The sequence below is a fragment of the Octodon degus genome, unplaced genomic scaffold, assembly GCF_000260255.1.
Source record: "Octodon degus isolate 3935 unplaced genomic scaffold, OctDeg1.0 scaffold00030, whole genome shotgun sequence".
NCBI classification, from domain to species: Eukaryota; Metazoa; Chordata; class Mammalia; order Rodentia; family Octodontidae; genus Octodon; species Octodon degus.
In genome coordinates, this window is record NW_004524606.1 from 3511956 (window position 1) to 3533631 (window position 21676).

Sequence of the window (21676 nt, forward strand, 5' to 3'; positions counted from 1 at the left end):
CATACCTCACAGGTCTGGAGAAAACATGTTTAAACTTCATCTGGAACCAGAAGAGACCTAGAATAACAAAAGAAATCCTGATCAACAGAGGAAAGGCAGGTGGCATCACAATCCCTGACTTGAAATTATACTATAAAGCTACTGTGATAAAATCAGCAAGAAAACAGATCTGAGGATCAATGGAACAGATTAGAAGATGCATCACTACAAACATACTTAGCTACTTTATCTTTGACAAAGGGGCCAAACATGTTCACTGAAAGAAAGATGGCCTCTTTACAAATGGTGCTCAAAAAACTGGCTTTCCATATGCCAAAAACTGAAATTAGATGCATGTATGCCACCAACCACTAAACTAAAATCAAAATGGGTTAAAGATTTAAATACTAAATCAGAAATACTATATCTACTGGAAGAGAAGGTAAGTAGAAATCTTGAAGGCATAGGGTAAAGAGAGTTCATGAACAAAAATCAAACAGTAGAAATACTTCAAAGAATCAACAACTGGGATCTCATCCAATAAAGAGGTTTTCCACATCAAAAAAATCACCAACAAAGTGAAAAGAAAACCCATGAATTGAGAAAAATCTTATCCAGCTGTTCCTTAGACAAAGGACTTCTATGTAGTACATATAAAGAATTTTTAAAAATATCAGGCCCACAAAGTTTAAAGACCCAATCTAAAAATGGACACGTGAGATGAATACACATATCTCAGATGGCAAATGGCAAATACAAATACAAATGGCAAATAAATATATGAAAAAATGTTCAATAGCATTGGTTATTTGAGAAATGTAAATTAAAATGATGCTGAGATTCCATCTCATTCCAGAAAGAATGATTATCATAAAGAAATAAACTAATAACAAATAGTAAGTGGGCTATAGGGGGAAAGGAATACTTCACTATTTATGGGAATATAGACTGGTACAATAACTAGGATTAGAAGTCCCATTCAGCCCAGCTATTCCCCTCTTGGGTATTTTTTCAGAAGAATTAAAAACATTATATCACAGCAATATATGTTCATTCATGTTTATAGCAGCATAAATCTTGGAGATAACCCAAATACCTATCAATTGAGGAATGGATAAAAAAGATGCAGTATTGTTATACAATGGAGTATTACTCAGCTATAAAGAAAGATAAACTGAAGTCTTTTCTAGGTAAATGAATTCAACTAGAGGACTATACTCATAAGTGAAATAAATCAGACATGTATGTGTAAACATCATATTGCCTCCCTAGTGTAAGAGCCTGAAAAAGTAAATAAAACCCAAAAGGTACAATAGTTGCTGTGAAAGGGAAAAAAATTGCTCAAAAGGACAAAAAAATGAATGACAGAAAAGGAAAAAATAAGAAAGGAATATGATAGGATGACTGTGATACTGATTCGTATTTGTTTATTGAAGGGAACAGTTAATGCTTAAAAATTTTTATTTTGAAGAAGGGCATGAGAGAAAAGTCTGTCTTATGTCAGCCCAAGAGGAAAGACCATCTGAAGAAACAGTGAGAAGTCAGCGGTTCACAAACCAGGAAGAGGGCCTGACCAGATGTTGAATCAGTGGGCACTCTCACGTTGGGCTGCCCATCCTCCAGAACTGTGACCAGTATAATTATCTGTTGTTAAAGATATTCAGCCTATGGTGTTTCATTACAGCAGTTTGAGCTGAGCAGGGGACTAAATTTCCAGCTTGGATATTCTGTTCGTTTTCATTCTCTTTGCTCCTCATACTTCAGTTTTGGAATGTTCTACTAATATTTATTCCAGTTCACTCATTTCCTCAGTTGTGTCCAATTTATTGATAAACCCGTCAAAGGTATTCTTCACATTCCTTACAAGGTATTTTTAAATTCTTAGAACAAATTCTTAATTTTTTTTTTAGTATTTCCATCTTGCATGCTGTCCATCCATTGTATTAAAGCTCTTAGTGTATTTACCAGCGTTGTTTTAAATCTCCATCCTGTAATGCCAGGATCTCTGCCATATCTCACTAAAGTTACAATATTTGTTTTGTCTCTTCAAACAGTGTTTACTTTAAATTGGGTAAATGGTCATTCATCAATAAAATAAAACAAATTCAAAATTTCATAAGATATAAATAAACATTTGCTAAAAGTCAGCTCTTTTTAATGGTTAGCAAACCAGGTGTAGAAGGTAACTTTCACGATATGCTAATCTATTTTAAAACATGGGCAAGTATTGTAACAGTAGTTTCCTCCTGAGGTCAGAAATGAGACAGGAGCTTCCATCATCATGTGTGTGCAATATTGTAGAGGTTACACCAACAAAAGAAATAAAAGGTTGGGCTGGGAGATAGCTTGGCAGTCTAAGATCCTGCCTGGCAAGCTCAAGGACCCAGGTTCAAAGCCCAGTACATCATGCCATGCTGGTCCCAGAACCCCAGGCCTGCCAAGCCAGCCACTAAAACCAGGTGTGGTGGGGCACACCTGTAACTCCCAGCACTAGAGAAGCTGAGACAGGAGAATCACTATGAGTCCAAGTGGCAGAGTAAGACCATGTACCAAATAAATAAATAAATGAATAAAATAAATAAAAGGCATCAAGAGTAGAAAGAGAAAACTAAAACTATTGTCGTGACAGTAGTTAGAAAATCACAGCAGTCGACACATGTGAATTAAGTCGTTACTTAGTACAAGGGTGGTCTACAAAATTGCTTGCATTTCTACATGCTACAAACAAAAATATAACCCAGTTTTTAAAAATAAGAAGTTCATTTGAGGAATAGAATAGACAGGTTCATAGAACCAGAGATTATATGTAACCAGGCAGGTAGTGGTAATAGAAAATGGGGAGTCACTTTATGAAGAATTTCTGTTTGAATCCATAAAAAAATCTAAAAAGTAGATTGTGATGTTTGCACACCACTGTATAGGTTAATAATGCCACTAAACTATACCCTTAAGATGGTTTAAATGGCAACTTTTATGTCTTTACCATAACCAAAATTTTTGAGTGATAGTAAATTCAAAAATATCCAAACTGCACAAATGAATGGAATAAAGGTACAGAGATAACACATACAAGGTCCTTTCTGGTGGAGAAAGAAAGCCCTTTTCAGTTACTACTGCTGGGTTAATTTAATACCCATATGGAGAAAATACTTCCGAACTTCTGTCTGTACACAGAAATCTCTTCCAGAGGATTATGCATCTAAATGTGAAAATCAACACAAAGATTTTAGAACACAAGAACATCATCATGTTGTTGGAGTGGACAGGGAGTTCTTAAATGGAATACATGAACCACTGCCCATAAAAGGAAAGTTCTGATAAAAAGAAAGCCAATGAATTTGCTTTCTTTGTCATCAAAAGACAAAGTACAGCACTGATAAAGGTTCTACAATCTGAGGTACAGGATCTCAGGACAAATCCTGAGGGCATTTCACTGACCTTCTCAGACCAAAAAGCTACAACTCTTGTTGCATAGGTCCTGCTTTACTTTGGTCTGAACCATCCAGTAGAAAAGTATGAAGACGAAATATAAGAAATAAAGCCATGCTGTTAAGTTGAACTGTGGGGGATTCAGGTCAATAATTTCTGACATTTCCAGTTAAACAGAAGACCCAATGCTATTATGGGCTACTGGAATCTTTTAGAATATTTTGCTGAGTTTACACACCTATAATATTCAATAACGGAACTTATAAAAAATGGGGTATACCTATGAATGTCCATTTTGTATCTGTGTATTCAAAGTGGTTGGGATAGATATATAGTTGCATTCTCTTAATGAATAGAATGATTTGTTCTAATGGTGTTTGTAAATAGGATCACAAGTCCGCATCTTGTACAGCAATTAACCACTAAGAAGAATATATGCAGTGTATGATTTGTTGAAACTGTACTTCCGATTTGATTTGAAACTGTCTCATTGCTGTTTATCAATAAAACTTTGAAAAAAAAAAGACAAAGTACAGAATTAGAGCAGATGTTTTCAATACACATATCTGGCAAAAGGATTCCTAGTCTTGTAGTTCATTTAAAAACAAAACTCCCCATGTAAAAACTTTGGAAAAAAAAAAGACCGCCCTCCATCACCAAAATAGACAAAAGACTAGAAGGGATATGCAATTACTGATTATTCTTTGTTGGTTTTTTTTGGTGCAATCAGGGATTGAACTCAGACCCTTGCACTTGCCAGGGAAGCGCTTATTGCACTGATCTATCTCTCCGGCCCCGTTTTTGGTTTTTTTGGGTTTTGGTTTTTTTTTTTTTTTTTTTTTTTTGTGGAACCGGGGATTGAACTCAGGCCCTTGTGCTTGCCAGGCAAGCACTTATTCTACTGAGCTATCTCCCTGGCCCCTAGAAGGGATATGCAGTTGTGAAATGCTGGTATACTTCCTGGCACAGAATTCTTACAACATCTTTGTAAATTCACTAATCTATATACCTATAATTTGCACTATTTTCTCTATGTGTGAAGTATGCGATTTGATGGTAAAGTTTTCTTTGTATGTATACTTTGGTAAATCAACAGTTTAAAGAATTTAAATGTCTAGTAGTTAGGGTTTCCAGAGACATGTGAGGTAAAGGAATGACCAAACTTCAGAGAAATTTGCATTGCTTAGCTGTGTCCATTCCACATACCCTCCTCCTCTTTGGTCCATCCCACCAGCACTCCCACCCCCTTTCCACAGGGCATCCTTTTGGACTGAGGCTGAGATGGGCAGCCTTTGGGCTGAGGTGCCCTTTTGCCCTTTTCTGTGGCACCCTAACTCAGAAATAAGCCACATTTGCAGATTGGAAGCCATTAAAGGAATACATCATCTTTCTCTTTAACAATTGAAGAAATAGATTTGATGTCATTTGACCTAGGTCACAAAACTGATTACCTATAAATACATGCCCATTTGGTGGAATCTAAGAAGAAATCCCTTAATGCTGCGATTACTGTCTGATTCACCTGTTATGGAGTCTGAGATTCTACGTGTACAGACTCTTTGGGCTTAGGTGTGCAGTTTCCTCCATTCCTTTCTTAGTGACAATCTTCCTACAGCAGCCTCCTGCCCACGGAGTCACAGAGGTACCCAGGGCAGAGCCAGCCAGGTACTGTGAGCCTCCTTGAGGCCTGTGAGCCCTCTCTAAACTTCGACCTGATTCCTTCCCTAGGTACCCGTGAGATTCCCTCTGCTGCCATGAAGATTGCTGTGATTGGACAGAGCCTGTTTGGCCAGGAAGTTTATTGCCACCTCAGGAAAGAGGGTCATGAGATAGTGGGTGTGTTCACCATTCCAGACAAGGATGGGAAGGCTGACCCACTAGGTGAGTGAGTGGTTCAGGGGCATGCAGGTAGAGATGTCTTCAGGATCTTGTGGTGGAGCCATGACTGGCAAGCATCTAAGCCATCCACCCTGAATTTTGCATGGTACTAATTGACTCTAAAAGAGCGAGACTCTTAGAATAAAGTGGAGATGGTCAGCCCATCTCATTGTGAAGTGGAGTTCATATCCTAAAGAAGGGTCAGGGAAAAGCACAGCATGGTCTGAAGTTCCACTCTGAGTTTCTCTGACCCAGTGCTCAGGGCAGGGTCACCTTGGTTCAGCGTTGTCAAAGGTAGACATACACCATATTGCCATGGGGGTGTGGATTCTGAGACTTGTTATTTCTGATGAATTCCTGTATGATGCTAGTGCCCCTGATGCTAGGAGGAACATCCTGAGAACCACAGGCCAGCACTGTTGCTTTTGAGTTGGGAATCCAAGCATAAAAGGAAGCCAGGGTCTTAGTCAGATGAGCAGATTCCCCAAAGATACTACTCATTGATCCTTTTCAGTCCAGATAGAGGCAGGTAACAGGGTAGGGCTTAAGGACAGACCAGGGTTAGGAGAGGTGGCTTAAGGGATGGGCCAGGAATAGGGGGATGGATCATAAGGAATGGTGGCCCTCCCCAGACTGACTGCAGCCTAGACCTTGAACTCCATTTTAGCACTGCTAGGCTGATCCTACCATAGTCTGACACAAGAAGCCTGACCCTAGATAACCAGTAACTCTAGTTACCTGGCTGAGGCTCCTGCTTGACTCTGATCTATGACCAGGAATTATCTTGCACAAGTATTTCACAGTCCACTTGGGACCCCTGTGCAAGTACAGTCCAGTCTGCTTACATTGCATCTCACCCGCCCTCACAACCACTGATGCTCAGACATAGTGGCAGAGAGGAAGGCCAGGAGGGTCTGGCTACATGGGGCGGGAGCAGGTATCACACCACATGTTCTCATGGAGAATTGAGTGCAAAGAAGTGTCTATTAGGTACTGAAGAATGGAAAGCTAAATAAAACCCTGAAGTACTTGGGGGGAAGGGTCAGTGGCTGACAGAAGCAGCTGCTACCTCTGAGGCTGAGACTAGAAGAAGCATCTGTAAAGGCAAAACTGTGGAGCTTGGGGTCTGTAATCAGACCTGTGAGGATACAGTGCTCACCTTGGGCAAGAGAAAGGGCTCTGTGGGCTAAGATTAGGCTGTGAGGTGTAGGCACCTGGGCATGTGTGTGCACTGAGGCTAAATGTGCAGATACCAAAACCAGCTCAGCCTCTGGTCCTGCAATTCCAGGCACAGAGTGGACCACCAAAACTGGGCATGGTGGCACATGCCTATAAATCCCGGCACAGGAGAGGCTGAGACAGGATGATAACTATGAGTCCAAGCTGTGTAGTGAAACCATGTAACACATACATACATACATACATACATACATACAATAAAAAAGAAAAGGGATCAAGAGTAGAAAGGGAAAACTAAAACTACTGTCATGATAGTACACTTAGAAAATACATAGACAGTACAATAGGGCAGGAATATGGCATTGGGAGGTGACGATTTGAGGCTGGGGTGATAGAGACAGGACTCCATAGAGAGAGCCAAGCCCCTTCCCTCCGTTCTCCCCACACTCTTTCCTTTCTCCAGGCCTTCAGCCTTTCTCTAGACAGGGAAGAGCTGATCAAGCAGAAATCCAGTTTTCAGAGTCCCAGGCCCTAAGACAGCTGTGGAAGGGCAGTGAGTCAGTCACTAAGACAGCTGTGGAAGGGCAGTGAGTCAGTCGCTTAGTGCCAGGCATAGTGAAGCCTCTGGAGATAGGTGGCTGAAGAGCTAGCTGTCAGGTCAAGCAGGAACTGGAAAAGGGAGGCACACAAAGGTCTTGGCAGCTAGCAGAAGCCAGTGCCTAGGGAAGGAAGTCCGAAATAGCCATCCTGCCTGGCCACTGTGGCTGGCTGGAGCAGCAGGGCAGTTGGAAGGCAGCATAGAAAGCAGGCCCAGAGTCACTCTGCTGAGCAGCCTGTACATGTGGATGAGCAGCAGAGAGGAGCTGTTTTCTTATCCATTGTCTTACAGGCCTGGAGGCTGAAAAGGATGGGGTTCCGGTGTTCAAGTTCCCCCGATGGCGGGCACGAGGACAGGCTCTGCCTGACGTGGTGGCCAAATACCAGGCTTTGGGTGCTGAGCTCAACGTCCTGCCATTCTGCAGCCAGTTCATCCCCATGGAGGTCATCGATGCTCCCCAACACGGCTCCATCATCTACCACCCATCTCTGCTCCCCAGGCACCGCGGGGCTTCAGCCATCAACTGGTGAGAGTGCAAAAATGCAGGGGCTCATGTTCCTACAAACCTCCTGTCTGTCTGAATTGTCATCCTCTTTAGCCTGAAGCTGGGTCTCAGGATGTACCTGTCCTGCATGTCAGGTGTCATCCTTAACATCTTGGCAGAATATTAAGAGAGAATGCTCCGTAAGACTAGGAATAGGCCTAAGTGTGCATTTTCTGTCCTTGCAGCTGGGACAGAAAGAGCTAGCAGCTTGTATAAGGGTACCTAGAGGACTACAAAGATGGGGCACCACCCAGTAGGCAGCCCAGAGTCCCGAGCCAAGCTCCACCCACTGTGTTACTCTCAGCAGCGCCCTGCTCAGAAAGCATGGCATGATGGTGCCTGCCTGAAATCCTAGCAAGTTGGGAAGCTGAGGCAGGAGGATCTCGAGTTTGAATCTTACCTGAGCAACTTAGCAAGACTCTGTTTCAAAATTTAAATTTTTTTCAAAAGGATTGGGGCTGTATCTCAGAGCAAAGGCCCTGGGTTCAATCCCCAATCTCTCTCTTTCACACACACACACACACACACACACACACACACACACGTGCACAAAAGGTGAAGTGCAGGATGAGTAACAGTAAGTTACACAAGGCATCCAAAGCTTTTTAGTATGGTATCTAGCACATCATTGGCATTAATAAATGTTATTTCCATTCACCTTTCATTTCCTGTGGAACAAGTATCAGTCATCCTGGGAACAGAAGAGGACTTGCTGGGGGGTGACAGGGCCCACGGGGCTCCACCCCGGGGCTTCTTTGCTCGTGGTGCTTCCTCTGGGACTCAGGGTTTCACTCTTGTGTTTCTAGGACCCTCATCCATGGAGATAAGAAAGGGGGCTTTACCATCTTCTGGGCTGACGATGGTCTGGACACGGGGGACCTTCTGCTGCAGAAGGAATGTGAGGTGCTCCCAGATGACACCGTCAGCACTTTGTATAACCGGTTCCTCTACCCTGAAGGCATCAAAGGGATGGTAAGGGCTGGGAGCTGCCCTGCCTGCCCTTTCCTGGCACCATGCCCACGGGGCCGTTCCGTTCCTAGACACTCTCTCTCATCTCTGCTTGCCTTCCTTATAAGCAAATGCTTGTCTTGAGCCAGCCAGGAATCCTGGATTCTGCAGAAAGTGAGTTTTTATGTCACTTTTTTGTTCTACAGGACAAACAATGTGTTGAAGAGAAACTCTTGATCAGAACTGACAGATCCAACTCAAAAAGTTTTTGCCAGGAAGGGGACATTTTGGACTCATTTAATAGATAACAGTAAGGGCAGGAGGGTGACAAGCATGGATAAAACCAAGTTTAAGCTACATCACCAGGTTTCTATTGCTCTTTGTTCATACTTTGATTTAGCTTTTCTGTTTATTTAGTTTTGTTCTCAGATTGGTTGTCCCAAATGGGAGTTAAGCTCAAAGCTTCTAATTCCCAAGATTCCTAGAAAAGAGAACATACTACACAACCACCACCACTGTCTTAGAATTCATGAACAGTCAGGCAAGACTTTTATTGGATAATTTGGAGTCATGTAACTCCAGTCCCTGGCCAGGGTGATGGGGTGGTCTGATGTTGGGGAGTAGTACTTGATGTGGCAGGCAGGCTGGCCCCAAGGACCTGACCCTGCCGTGGTAGGGGAGGCTCTAGGCTGTGTCTCTGTACAGGCTGCTGTTGCTTCAGCCAGAAGAGTGGGCTGGCTGGAGATGGCCAAAGGCAGGTGATAGTCCAGGCTTCAAGCACAGGAGCTTTCCAAAATGGGCACATTTGCCCATGGCAATAAGCAAACATGACAGTTAGGTACAAATGTCCCAAGCCAGATGCCAGCTGTTCCCTTTCTCCTCAGGCCTTATTTTGCGTCATCTGCATTTTACATTTTAGTAGTATTAAATTAGAGGCCTGTGGCTATTTTCCCCCATGGAATGACCTACTTTCAAAAGGAGTAAGTAAAGTAGACTTGCTGGACATTTAGTATGAGAGAAAGAGAGGGGTATAATTTGCACATTCCACAGCAAACACCCCAGATACCCATCAGAGCTGTGCTGTCCAATAGAACAGTCATTTGTCACATAAATTCAGCAATTTCCTTTTTTTTCAGCACAGAGGATTGAACTCAGGAGCTTGCATTTGCCAGGAAGATGCTTATACTGCTATGCTATATTCCTGGCCCAGCAATTTCAATTAATTAAAATTAATTATAATTTTAAATTTCCAGTCTGGGATGTAGCTCAGTGGGAGGTAGGTTTCTATCCCCAGCACCATCACATGTGCGCGCGCATGCACACACACACACACACACACACACACACACACCCCAGTTCATTAGTCTCAGCTACATTTCCAGTCCCAGTAAGTATGCACAGTTCCTGGCCATTGTTTTGGACTGTACAAACATAGAATATATGCACCACCCCATAATGTGCCGTTGGGCAGCTCTGCTTTAGCATTTTAGATACCCCAGTTCTCTCCCAGCCTTGGCAGCTCTGTGTGTCTCCTCTCACCATGAGTCCTTGGCTCTCCCTTCCCTAAATCTTCTCCTGACCACTTTTCTCTTCCCTTTCACAAAAAAACTTCTTCCTCTCAGACCTCTAAACACCTTGGGGTTCAGGATCCATTCTCTTTAAAGACAGCGAAGGTTTTAGACAGCAACATGTGAGAGAGAGAGACAGAGAGAGAGAGAGAGAGAGAGAGAGAGAGAGAGAGAGAGAGAGAGAGAGAGAGAGAGATGGGGGAGAGAGATCCCATACAGGGATTCATAGTTCAACCTCCTAATATCTCAGAAACTGTAAATCTATATGATGGAAAACCATGCCTGGTAGAGGTGGTGGGTTTATGCCTGATGTTCAGAGTATGTTAAATATGCTTTAACCCCACTTGTTCATGTGGCAATAGTTCTCAGAGGCCTGCTGTGACCCAGGCAGGATGGGGGGTGAAGAGGGTCTCCTGCTAAGGGTTCTAATCTGTGTGGTGCTCACAGGTTGAGGCTGTGAGGCTCATCGCGGAGGGCAAAGCTCCCAGACTCCCTCAGCCCGAGGAAGGAGCCACCTATGAGGGAATTCAGAAGAAGGAAACAGCGAAAGTGAGTGTCTGGGCCATGTGTACCTGAGCTGAGGGGGCAGAGGCAGCCTGGGGAAACTGAGCCAGGGTGCATCCTGGGCCAGTTGTGATTGTTGGAGGCCAGAAGAGATAGAAGTCCAGTTAGGGGAGGCATGTGACACTGGGAAGTGCAGGTAACAGGTCCTCCTGGGTTCCTCATTGTTTCTCTTTAAGGCAAGTAAAACTCCCATGAAGGAAGAAGAACCTAGGCCAGAAAAATATCAGCCTCAGTGCCATTATTTCTCCTCCAAGAGGAGATCTGAGAGACAGTCTGTTACTTTGAACAAGAGTGAGAGAGGGAACCTTGAAGGGAAGCCTGTGAGTTGTGTCTACTTCAGGATTGCAGAGTGCCATATGAAGGTTTATATGGGCCCCATACATGAGGAGAAGCCAGGAGTGGGCCCTATGGGGTTTTCTGAGCATGTTGTACTTAGGACTGTGTGTGGGACATTGGCTACTTGAACCTAATAGAACAGTCTTTTCCCAAAGCCATTTTGTAGTCTGCTCAACCTGTGAGAGGCTGAGAATCAGAGAACCTCCAGAAAGGGGGGCACTAGCTCAGACTGCTGCCCAGGAAAAGGCCTGGGTCTGCTTTCAAGTCTTGGGGCCACTTTTCAGAGGTCATAGGGTAAGCAGCTTGGGGAAAAACCAGCTGAGCACACATACCCTGCTCCCCACAGATCAACTGGGACCAGCCAGCTGAGGCCATTCACAACTGGATCCGTGGGAATGACAAGGTGCCGGGTGCCTGGACAGAGGCCTGTGGACAGGTAAGTTCACATGCTGCTGGACTTCTGCCTGACTACACTGATGTGCCCTACCGGATATACAGCTGCAAATACACTTGAAGTCTTAGTTGTGGCCCATATCTCATCTCTGTCTAAATGCCCCCTAGCCCTCAGCTCCTCCCAAGGACTAAGACCTGTCTACAATCTAACAACTAAAGAGTAGACTTCTGACCTCACTGGAGGCCTCCAAGTTCTTGCTGTTATACTGCGGTTGAGGTATATTTGTTATACAGTGTATTTAGTCCTCCCCCAGGGCTTGCAGAAATCCCAGGCCCAGCTCTGACTTGGACTTGGTCCCAGTCAGGGAAGGGACAGCATACTCAAGACCCGAGCCTGGGCAGTGGCAGACCACATGATGAAAATGGGGACCCTTGGGATTCCTGGGCTCTGTAGAGGGATAGAGACGTGGCAGGACCATATGGGAGGGTCCTTGTTGAAACCTCAGTGGCAGCCCATCTTCTACACAAACCCAGACTGTCTGAACTCCTGATTGCTAGATGACTGCCCAGACTATGTCCAGAAGTCTGTCTGCCACCCTCACCAATGCCGAATGCATTGTACTGGCAAATGCATCTCCTGACCTCAGTGACTAGTGCTCAGTGGCATCCCGATGGCCAAGACCTCACTCCAAATGTGCATTCTGAATGTATTTTTCTCTGGTGTCAGCTCACCTGGGGTCTGAGGCTGTGCGTACAGCCAAGGGTCTTAAGAAGAAAGAAGGAAGTAGCCCTGCTTTCGAGCCTTCCCAATGGCCATCTCACCTCCTTCAGGTCTTGTGCTCTAAGGAGAAGCAAGGACCACTCAGCCTTGCATGGCTCCAAGATTATAGCTGCCCCAAGTGCCCTCTTCGTCTTCTCAGCCCTGCACAGCCCTGTCTGGGCCACTGGCAGCAGGGCCTCTCTTTAGCCACCGTCTTGTGGTTTTTTCCTCTTCTTAGAAGCTGACATTTTTCAACTCAACACTGAACACTTCAGGCCTGGTACCAGAAGGAGAAGATTTGGTCATCCCAGATGCCCGACGGCCAGGCGTGGTCACCAAAGCAGGACTTATCCTCTTCGGAAATGATGACAAAATGGTAACGGCACTGACATGGGTCACTTCCCTACACTGCATGTAGGCTCAAGGCCACAAACACTCCTGTCATTGGGTTTGAGTCCCACAGAAAGACTCTAGGCTACTCTAGCAAATTAGAATCAAAACTCAAGAGGGAACATGGCATGCCAGCCCTTGGCTGCTAGGCCAGCCTTAAGCACAGGCTGTCATAAGTAGGTCCCAGTCCGCCACACAGAGCTGGGTTCCCTGTGTGGATCCACAAAACCTGTAATCAGGAAGAAGGCTGTGTGGGGAACCCTGACCTTGAGGCTCTATTCTAGACTATGGAATGCGGCTGTTAAATGCCTGGCCTCACTTTACTTCTCTTTGAACAGAGATGCCATAGTGATTTGGCAGAGGTAGAGCCCTTGGATCCATACTGGACATGCAACATGCCCCGATAGTATCAGCAGACTGTGCAGATCAGGACAGATAATTTATATGGAGCATATATCTATGCACCATTTAAAAAATTTAATACACATTAAATTTAATCTTTCCAACAATAACTATGAAATAGGCACAAATATCAGGCTCACTTTACAGAGAAGAAAGGTGAAATACAGAGATTGAAGTCACTTGCTCAAGATCACCTGAACTCAGAAGCAGAGCTACGACTCATCCCCCACTACTCTAGCTCTAGGGCTCACTGCTTGACCAGGACAGCATACTGTTGATAACCATTCCTTGTCCTCATTCCACCAATTCTTCTGTGAGTAGAGAGAGATGAGGGCAGGCAAGGGTCCCCAGCATTTTACAGTTAGTCCCCTGGATATTTTGCTGTTGGTTACATGCAGTATGGATTATTGTACCTGGGACTGACATCGGCTCCCTCTTGATAGCTGCCCTGCCACACTCGGCTAACACAGGGTTCAAGGCTGCCACTGATATCTGCGACTTACAGAGCTGGGCATTTTAGGTATTTATGATGGATAAATACCTAAAAGAAGAACATCTGTCCAATGTCAAGTTCCTCAGAATCAGCATTTGAGATAGGAATTCTGATGCCCGGAGGAAGTGTACTCAGAAAAGCATGCAAGACAATGAAGGCAGCAAGTCTGTACAGAGGAAAAAGTGAAGAAGAGACCCAGGTTTAGGAGTAGTCTGGGTTTCATCTGATCCCAGGGAAGGCTCTGAATCCTGAGGTGCCTCTGCCAGTGATACCCCTGCATCGCTACAGAGGCTGAGCCTGGGTTTCCTTGCCCCTAGGATCCTGTGGAGAGGCACCGAGACACAGGATTAGAATACAGTGTTGGTTGCTGGCATCCATTCTTTGCAGCAGCTGGAGGATGGAGGTTCCAAGCAAAGCTAGAGGGACTAGAGGCCCAGGGAGGAGGGCACAACGGCATTGCCACAAGATCCATGGAGACAGTGAAGCAAAGGAGGCAGCACAGTCGGAGAAGCTTGGGAGAAACAGGTCTCAGGTCTTCCTGCTGACTCTGACGGGCCTCATTCAGTCCACAGAAAGCTCCAGAGCATCTTCATTTTAAAAAAATGGTATAAAGTGATTTATGACGCAAATTTTAAAAAAATACACATTTAAAGAAGTAGAGTACAGGCCCTTAAGAGAGAAAAGTGTACCACAGTCTGGAGCTAGATATATTTATGGGGACTTTGGGGTGGAAATCTGTGAAACCTATAAATCTATGGAAAAAGGAGTTGAAAAGTGGTGGTCCTCTTCTGCAGAGGAAGGGGGTCTGGTGGTGGCAAGAAACCTATTCTGCAAATGAGAAAGAATAGCCAAAGTCTATTTACAGTTAAAAGGATGGCTCATATTTATAGCATTTTGGGAAAGAAAAAGAATCTTTTAAACTGATTTAGAGTCCCAAAGCTGCAATATTTATTTTTAAAATTATGATTTCCTCTGTCCCCTTTCTACCTAATGTTGTTTCTTTTATCCTGCCCCACCCCCTTCCTCAGACTTTGATTATTTATTCCTAGAAGATACAGAGGGGCTATAGGTTCACCTTTTTATAACTGCTTGGCTAAGGTAGGAGGCTGATCCTACCTAGCAAGGGATCAAAAGTATCATCCTGACTGATCTAAAGGAGACATAGAAAGATATGGTTAGTATCAGTATGTCATTGAGGCTTAAAGCAGAATCAAAGTAAAGCAGAATCTGACACTGCATCGATTTGTAAAGATAGATTTTATAATACATTTGTAGATTGTCAAGAATATATATATATATATATGTATATATATAATGTTAATAATAGCTCAGGTGAGCATCAGCTTCACTAGGTACTGGGGCAGTTAGGAAAATGTATATGCTACTAGCAATTTAAACAATTAAGTGCCAAAAATTAAAAACAGAATGATGAATTACCTTTAATATTGACCTATATGTCTTGAGATATTTACTTGGGTAAGAACAAGAGGCAGAATATAAGAATATGTAGACTCATCTATATTTTGTTAATGAGAAGTCTGACTTGTTTATTTAATTATAGTAATAGCCAAGGAAAAAACTAAGAGTTTCTCTGTTTCTGCGTGAACATTTGCCCATTACAAGGCCTAGAATCCGGGCTTTGACCTCTGTTGTGTATCTGTAGATACAACAATCTTCGTGGTGACTGGGCATAGATAATGTAAGCACATAGTCGGGTGTAGGTAACAGTAAGGTAGTTCATGTCCCAAAGGTAATGAAGCTCAATATCTAGAATGCTTACGCTGGCATTTTTACCTTACAGGCACACCTGTATGGAAAGCCAACTCTTTACGTGGGGTGCTTGAGAGAGCACACTAAAAAGCCATAATGTCAATACACAAAAACAGTCTGAAGGACACACCTTTGGAACAGCCAGTGAGACTGGGATCATGACTTGCCATCACTGCAGGCCAAGATGCTATAAATGTACTTGGAGGGCTCCAGTAGAGGCTGGTGCAGTGTTTGGAGCCTCCTTTTATGTATTTATGTATGTATTTACTTACTTACTTTTATTAGAACACATTTGCAGTACAGAATGATTATATTCCTTTTGAGGGCTTGGTACATGTACGTAACACATCTCTATTCTTTTCCTTCCCTTCCCCTTCCCCTCTTGATCCCCTCCCCATTTGAGAAAGATCAGTCCCCTTCTGTTATTTATTTTTATTTTGCTCTTTATTTATATTTTGGGTTGCTCAGATAAGAGAAATCATGTGATATTTAAGCTGTTTGTACGATTAATTTCATTTAGCATTGTGGTCTCATTTTCCTGGAAATGACTCACATTTATCCTTCTTTATGACCAAGTAATACTCAATTGTGTGTATACACCACATTTACTTTATCCACTCATCTATTGATGGATGTACAGATGGCTTCCCAGATTTACTTGATCATAATAGCTATAAACATGGGTATGTATATATCACTATAATATATCTTTAACTCTTTTAGAAAGACATCCAGAAAAGGACTAGCTGGGCTGAATGAAATTTCTATTTTTCGTTTTTTGAGGAATTTTCATACTGATTCTCATAATGGTTATGCTAATTTATGTTCCTACTAATAACGTAGAAGGGTTCCTTTTCACCATAGCCTCACTAGCATTTTTTACATTTGATTTCTTGACAAGAGCCATTCTTTTGAAGATAAAATGAAATCTCAGTGTTGTTTTAATTTGCATTTCTCTAATGGCCAGCCATGGTAAACATGTTTTCATGGATTTATTGGCCAATTGTACCTCTGAGAGGCATCTTTTGACTTAGCTTGCCCATTTTATTTTGGGAATTTTTTTTTAGTTCTTTATATATTTAAATATTAGTATCCATCTGAGGAATATCTGGCAGTTCTTTTTCCTATTCTACAGGTTGTCTCTTCACTCTGTTGGTTGTTTCTTTTGCTATACAGAAACTTTTTGATTTGATATGATTCCATCTGTGGAATCTTGGTACTATTTCCTGTGCAAATGGGGTTCTATTCAAAAAGTCCTTGCCTATACCTCAACTTCAAGAGTTTTACCTATCTTATCAGCTAGCAGGTTTTTTCTGTTTTAATATTCATATCTTTGATACATTTTAATTTTAGCTTACCGCATGGTGAGAGACATGGGTCTAGAATTCAATTTTCTAGATGTGGGTAGCCAGTTATCCCAGCGCCATTTCTAAAAGGGGCTATTGTTCTTCCAGTGTATGTTTTTGGCCCCTTTGCAAAGATCAAATAATTTGATGTGGTTGGGTTTGTTTCTGCATTTTTTAATTCAGTCCCTCCAATCCACATGCCTTCTTTTTGTGTCCTTTCCGTGCTGTTTTTACCACTGTAGTTTTATAATATAACTTCAGATCTGGGATTGTGGTGCCCCCCACTTTGCTCTTTTTGGCCAGGATAGCTTTTACAGTTCTAGTTCCCTTCTGGTTCTATATGAGTTTTAGGATAGTATTCTCTCATTCTATGTTCTGTGAAGAAAGCTGTTGATATTTTGACTGGGATTGTGTTAAATCGGTGTATCAGTTTTAGATTGACGGCCATTTTAGCCATATTGGTTCTGTCTATCCAGAAATAATACTATAGTTTTCATTATAGAGGTCTTTCACTTTTTAGGTTAATTCCTAAATATTTGATTTTTCTTGGTGCTATGAATGGTATTTTCTTTCTCAGTGAGTTCATTATTAATATACAAGAATATTGAATTTTGTGGGTTATTTTTGTATCCTACTACGTATTTGGATTTGTTTATTAATTCTAAGAGTCTTTCAGTAGAATTTTTGGGTCTTCTCTGTAGAGAATCATGTCCTCTGCAAATAATAATAATCTAACTTCTTCATTTGCTTTACATATTGATTTTATTTCTTTCTCTTGCCAATTTGCTCTTGCTAATATTTTGATAATTGTGATAATGGACATCCTGTCTTATTCTTGATGTTGGAAAGATTTCAAATTTGTTACCACTTAATAGGGTATTGGCTGAATTAAACAGAAGACCCAATGCTATTATGGGCTTCTGTACTCTTTTAGAATATTTTGCTGAGTTTACACACCTATAATATTCAACAACAGAACTTAAAAAAAAATTGGGGTATAACCATGAATGTCCATTTTGTATCTGTGTATTTAAAGTGGTTGGGATAGATATATAGTTGCATTCTCTTAATGAATAGAATGATTTTTTCTAATGGTGTTTGTAAGTAGGATCACAAGTCTGCATCTTGTACAGCAATTAACCACTAAGAAGAATATATGCAGTGTATTATTTGTTGAAACTATACTTTCGATTTGATTTGAAACTGTCTCATTGCTATATGTTTATCAATAAAACTTTGAAAAGAAAAAAAAAACAAATTAAAAAAAAATAGGGTATTGGCTGTAGATTTTTTTTAACAGCTTTTGTCAGATTGAAATGTCTTTTTTGCCTATTTGATGTTTTAATCATGAATAGTTGTTGGATTTTGTCTAACAGTTATTCTGTATGATTTTTCCTCAGATCTTTTTTTTTTATTTTATTGAGAAACAAATAGCAATGAGACAGTTTCTAAACCGATTAGTAGGACAGTTTAAATAATTAATACATTGCATATTGTTGTCTTCATAGTGGTTATTCATAGTATAAGATGCAGACATGATATCCCATTGAAACAGTACAAATCTTTCTTTTCATTGAATTAAGAGAAAGTAGCTATATATCTACTCTAATTATTTTGTATATACAAATGCAAAATGGTCCTTCATTTGTATCCCCTTTATTTGTTTAGTTTTGTCAGAGATGGGTATTCCATTGCCATTTAAATATTGTAGGTGTGTGAATTCAGCAAAATAATGCAATATAGTCCAGTAGTCCTTCATATTAGTAGGTTATCCATAGGACTGGCAGTGTCAGAAGTTGTTGACTTGAGCCTTTTACAGCTCAGCATATTAACATGGCTTCACTTTTTATACCTATTTCTACACTTTTCTGTTGGATGGTTGAGACCAAAATAAAGCGAGACCTATATAACAAAAAATGTAACTTTTGTATCTGACAAGGTTAGTCAAATCCCCTCAGGATTTATCCTGAAACCTGTACAACAGTTTATAGATCTTTTGTCAGTATCAGCCATATGGATGAGTCACAGCCATTGCTTGACCAATTTGCTTTCTGTGAAAGCCTGAGAAAATGTTTTCTCTCCATGTGACTCTCCTTAGGCACACTCTACATCATCGATCACTTTTCCTCTGTGGCCCCACAATCTCCTGACCAGAAAATTTGGAACACAACTGAGTTACAGGATGTTACAATACAGGTTCTCTTATGTCCTGTGTCCTCACTGACCTTGAAAGGCTAGGGCCAAGATGTTGGCTGTCCTTACAGCCCTTCTTTTTCTCTAATTTTTGTTCTGCAAACTTAAGTTGTTAACCCTCCAGAAAAGAAGCTTAATGATATTATGGCCCTATAACATAGGCAGTTGAGCTTAACCTCACTATCTGTCTGAATATCAAATATCTTAGACATAACATGGAACAGGTATTTTTCATCAAGTATTGATATGCTAAATTTTAAATCCATACAGAATGTAAAGAAAAGAAATACAAAAGTCTTAAAGCGTAGGAATAAATAATTACATATTTTTATACAGAATTTTAGAAATCTACCATATGCAGCATTGTAGCAGGACAGTCCTATGACTTTTTTTTCTTGTCTCTTGTTTTCATTTATTACCCTTTTTTTTAAAGCAAACATTTACTTGAGATACAGTATGGCAGTAATTGGTATGACGTGACAAGCAGTACATATTTAGAAGACCAGAATGACAGGCATTCCAAGAAGACTTACAAGAAGTATTACACATTGCTATCTTCAGTGCAGTTGCTTAGTTCACAGGTATCAGTATATGTAGTTAGTCAGGGTGAGAATCCTAACAATTAACTACTAGTTTCAAAAACCTGCTGAAGATTCTCAGGATCATTGCCTTAACCATCTTGTGCATAAAAATGTATGGCTTTGCCCTGTCACATTTCCTAGCTTTTCTCCCCGCCCTCCCTTCGTTGTTTAATCCTTAAGTTCTCACTTTCCTCTTAATTCTGTTACACCTTTCTATTTTTATTTCTTCTTTTGAGTTCTTACACTAAGGAGACTATATGATATTTACACATGTGGGCCTCAGATCTTTTGTGAAAAGTCTTTTCTGTATCTATTGAAATAACCATGTGATTTTTATCATTACTTCTGTTTTTATGATATATCACATTATTGATTTGTGGATGTTGAGCTGCCCTTGCTTACCTGAGATAAAACTTACTTGGTCATGATAAATGATCTTTTTGATGATTTGTTGTATTATGTTTGCCAGTTTGCCAGTATCTTATTGCAGTTCTTTGCATCTATGTTTATTATCAAAATTGGCCTATTGTTCTGTCTTTTGGTTAGATCCTTTTCTGGTTTGGGAATCAGGGTAATGCTAACTTACAGAAAATAATTTAGGGGCATTCCTTCCCTTTCAGTTTAATTCAAGAGTGTGAACATTATTTGTTTTAGATTTTCACTGTAGTTCTTGTAGCATACATCAGTAAGTCCACCTGGACCTGGGCTTTTCTCAATAGGCAGGTTTTTCTTTTATTACTGCTTTAATTTCATTTCATGTTATTGGATTACTTGAAGTTTTTATAGCTTCTTGGTTTAGTTGTGATATTCATATACATCAAGGAATTTATCAAATTCTTTTGAATTCTTCAATTTATTGGCATATAGGTTTCCAAAGTCATGCTAATAATCTTCTGGATTTTGGCAGAGTCCATTGTGAATTCACCTTTTTCCATGCATAATTGCATGGATTTTGGTCTTCTCTTTCATTTTTTCAAAAGATTACTTAAGAGTTTGTCTATTCTCTTGAAAACTCAACTTTTTGATATATAGATTCTTTGGAGGGTTTTGTCATAATCTCATTGATTCTTACAATTTCCTTCCTTGTATTACCTTTGAGCCTGGATTGTCCTTGTTGCTCTAAGAATTTGAGGTGTAATTTTGAGTTATTTATGTGGGCTACTCTGTTTTCATGATATGGGCATTCACAGTTATAAACGTCCCTCTTAAGATTATGTTCTTTGTGTCTCATAAGTTCCAGTATGTTGTAGTGGCATTACTGTTTAGTTCTAAGAACTGCTTTATTTCTTCATTGTTTTCTTCCGTAACCCATTCATTATTCAAGAGTCTATTATTTCATTACCATACATTTGCATTATTTCTGTGTTTTCTTTTACTATTGATTTTCAGTTTCATTGCACTATGGTCTGATAATATTCATAGCATAATCTCAGTTCTTTAGCATTTGCTTAAGCATGCTTTATTCATTAGTATGTTGTGTTTTTGGAAAAAGTTATGTGTGTTGCTGAAAATAACATTTTGAATAGACTTCTTTGTAGATATCTATAAAATCCATTTGCTTCAATGCTTGGTTCAATCAGATAATTCTTTCTTGATTTTTTTTTTTGGCTAATTGATCTATTTGTGACTTTAGGGTATTGATGTCACCCATTATAATTGTGTTTATGTTTATCTGATATTTTATGTCCAGAAGTACTTATTTTATGAAGCTGAATGCAGCTTTTAAGAATTTGTGCCCCCACCACCACCACATGCCATACCAGCCTCACCCCCGGGCATGCTAAGCCAGCCACTGAGACCAGGCATGGTGGTGTAAGCCTGTAATCCCAGTGCTGGGGAGGCTGAAAACAGGAGGATCACTAGAAGTCTGAGCTGCAATAGTGAGACCCTGTACCAAATAAATAAATTAATAATAATAATAATAATAATAATAATAAAGAATTTGTTTCTGTGTTGGACTTCTGGGATTTTTACTACTATGTGGTCTGGAAAGGTTCTTTTCCATAGATATTTGAGGTTCTATATGTCTCCCTTAACTTCATGTTAATTTCTTTTCCCATATTTGGAAAGTTTTCTGTTATTATTTTAGTAAATAGGCTTTTTATGTTCCTTTTTTTTTTAACCAAAAAATGTAACTGACTTTTTGCTAATTCCAGTTAATCTTAGATTAGTTTTCTTTGCATTATAAAGCAGCTCTTGAATCCATTTTTTCATGTTATCTTATTTTAAAGATATCTTGCATTCACTGGTCATTAACAACAGCCCTATCTTCCAGTTCTGACACTCTGTCTTCACATTGCTCACTTCTTTTTTTTTTTTTTTTTT

At 40.8% G+C, this 21676-nt stretch overlaps 1 protein-coding gene across 1 annotated transcript in view; it reads left to right on the forward strand.

The window, feature by feature from the left end:
- Positions 1–21676, forward strand: part of Aldh1l1 (aldehyde dehydrogenase 1 family member L1) — a 95000-nt gene that overhangs the window by 17585 nt on the left and 55739 nt on the right. The window contains exons 2-7 of the mRNA XM_004629477.2: positions 5137–5289; positions 7355–7589; positions 8414–8579; positions 10571–10672; positions 11370–11459; positions 12415–12552. Coding sequence (XP_004629534.1) covers positions 5163–5289; positions 7355–7589; positions 8414–8579; positions 10571–10672; positions 11370–11459; positions 12415–12552 — 858 coding nt within the window. The 5' untranslated portion in view covers positions 5137–5162. The remainder of the gene's footprint in view (positions 1–5136; positions 5290–7354; positions 7590–8413; positions 8580–10570; positions 10673–11369; positions 11460–12414; positions 12553–21676) is intronic.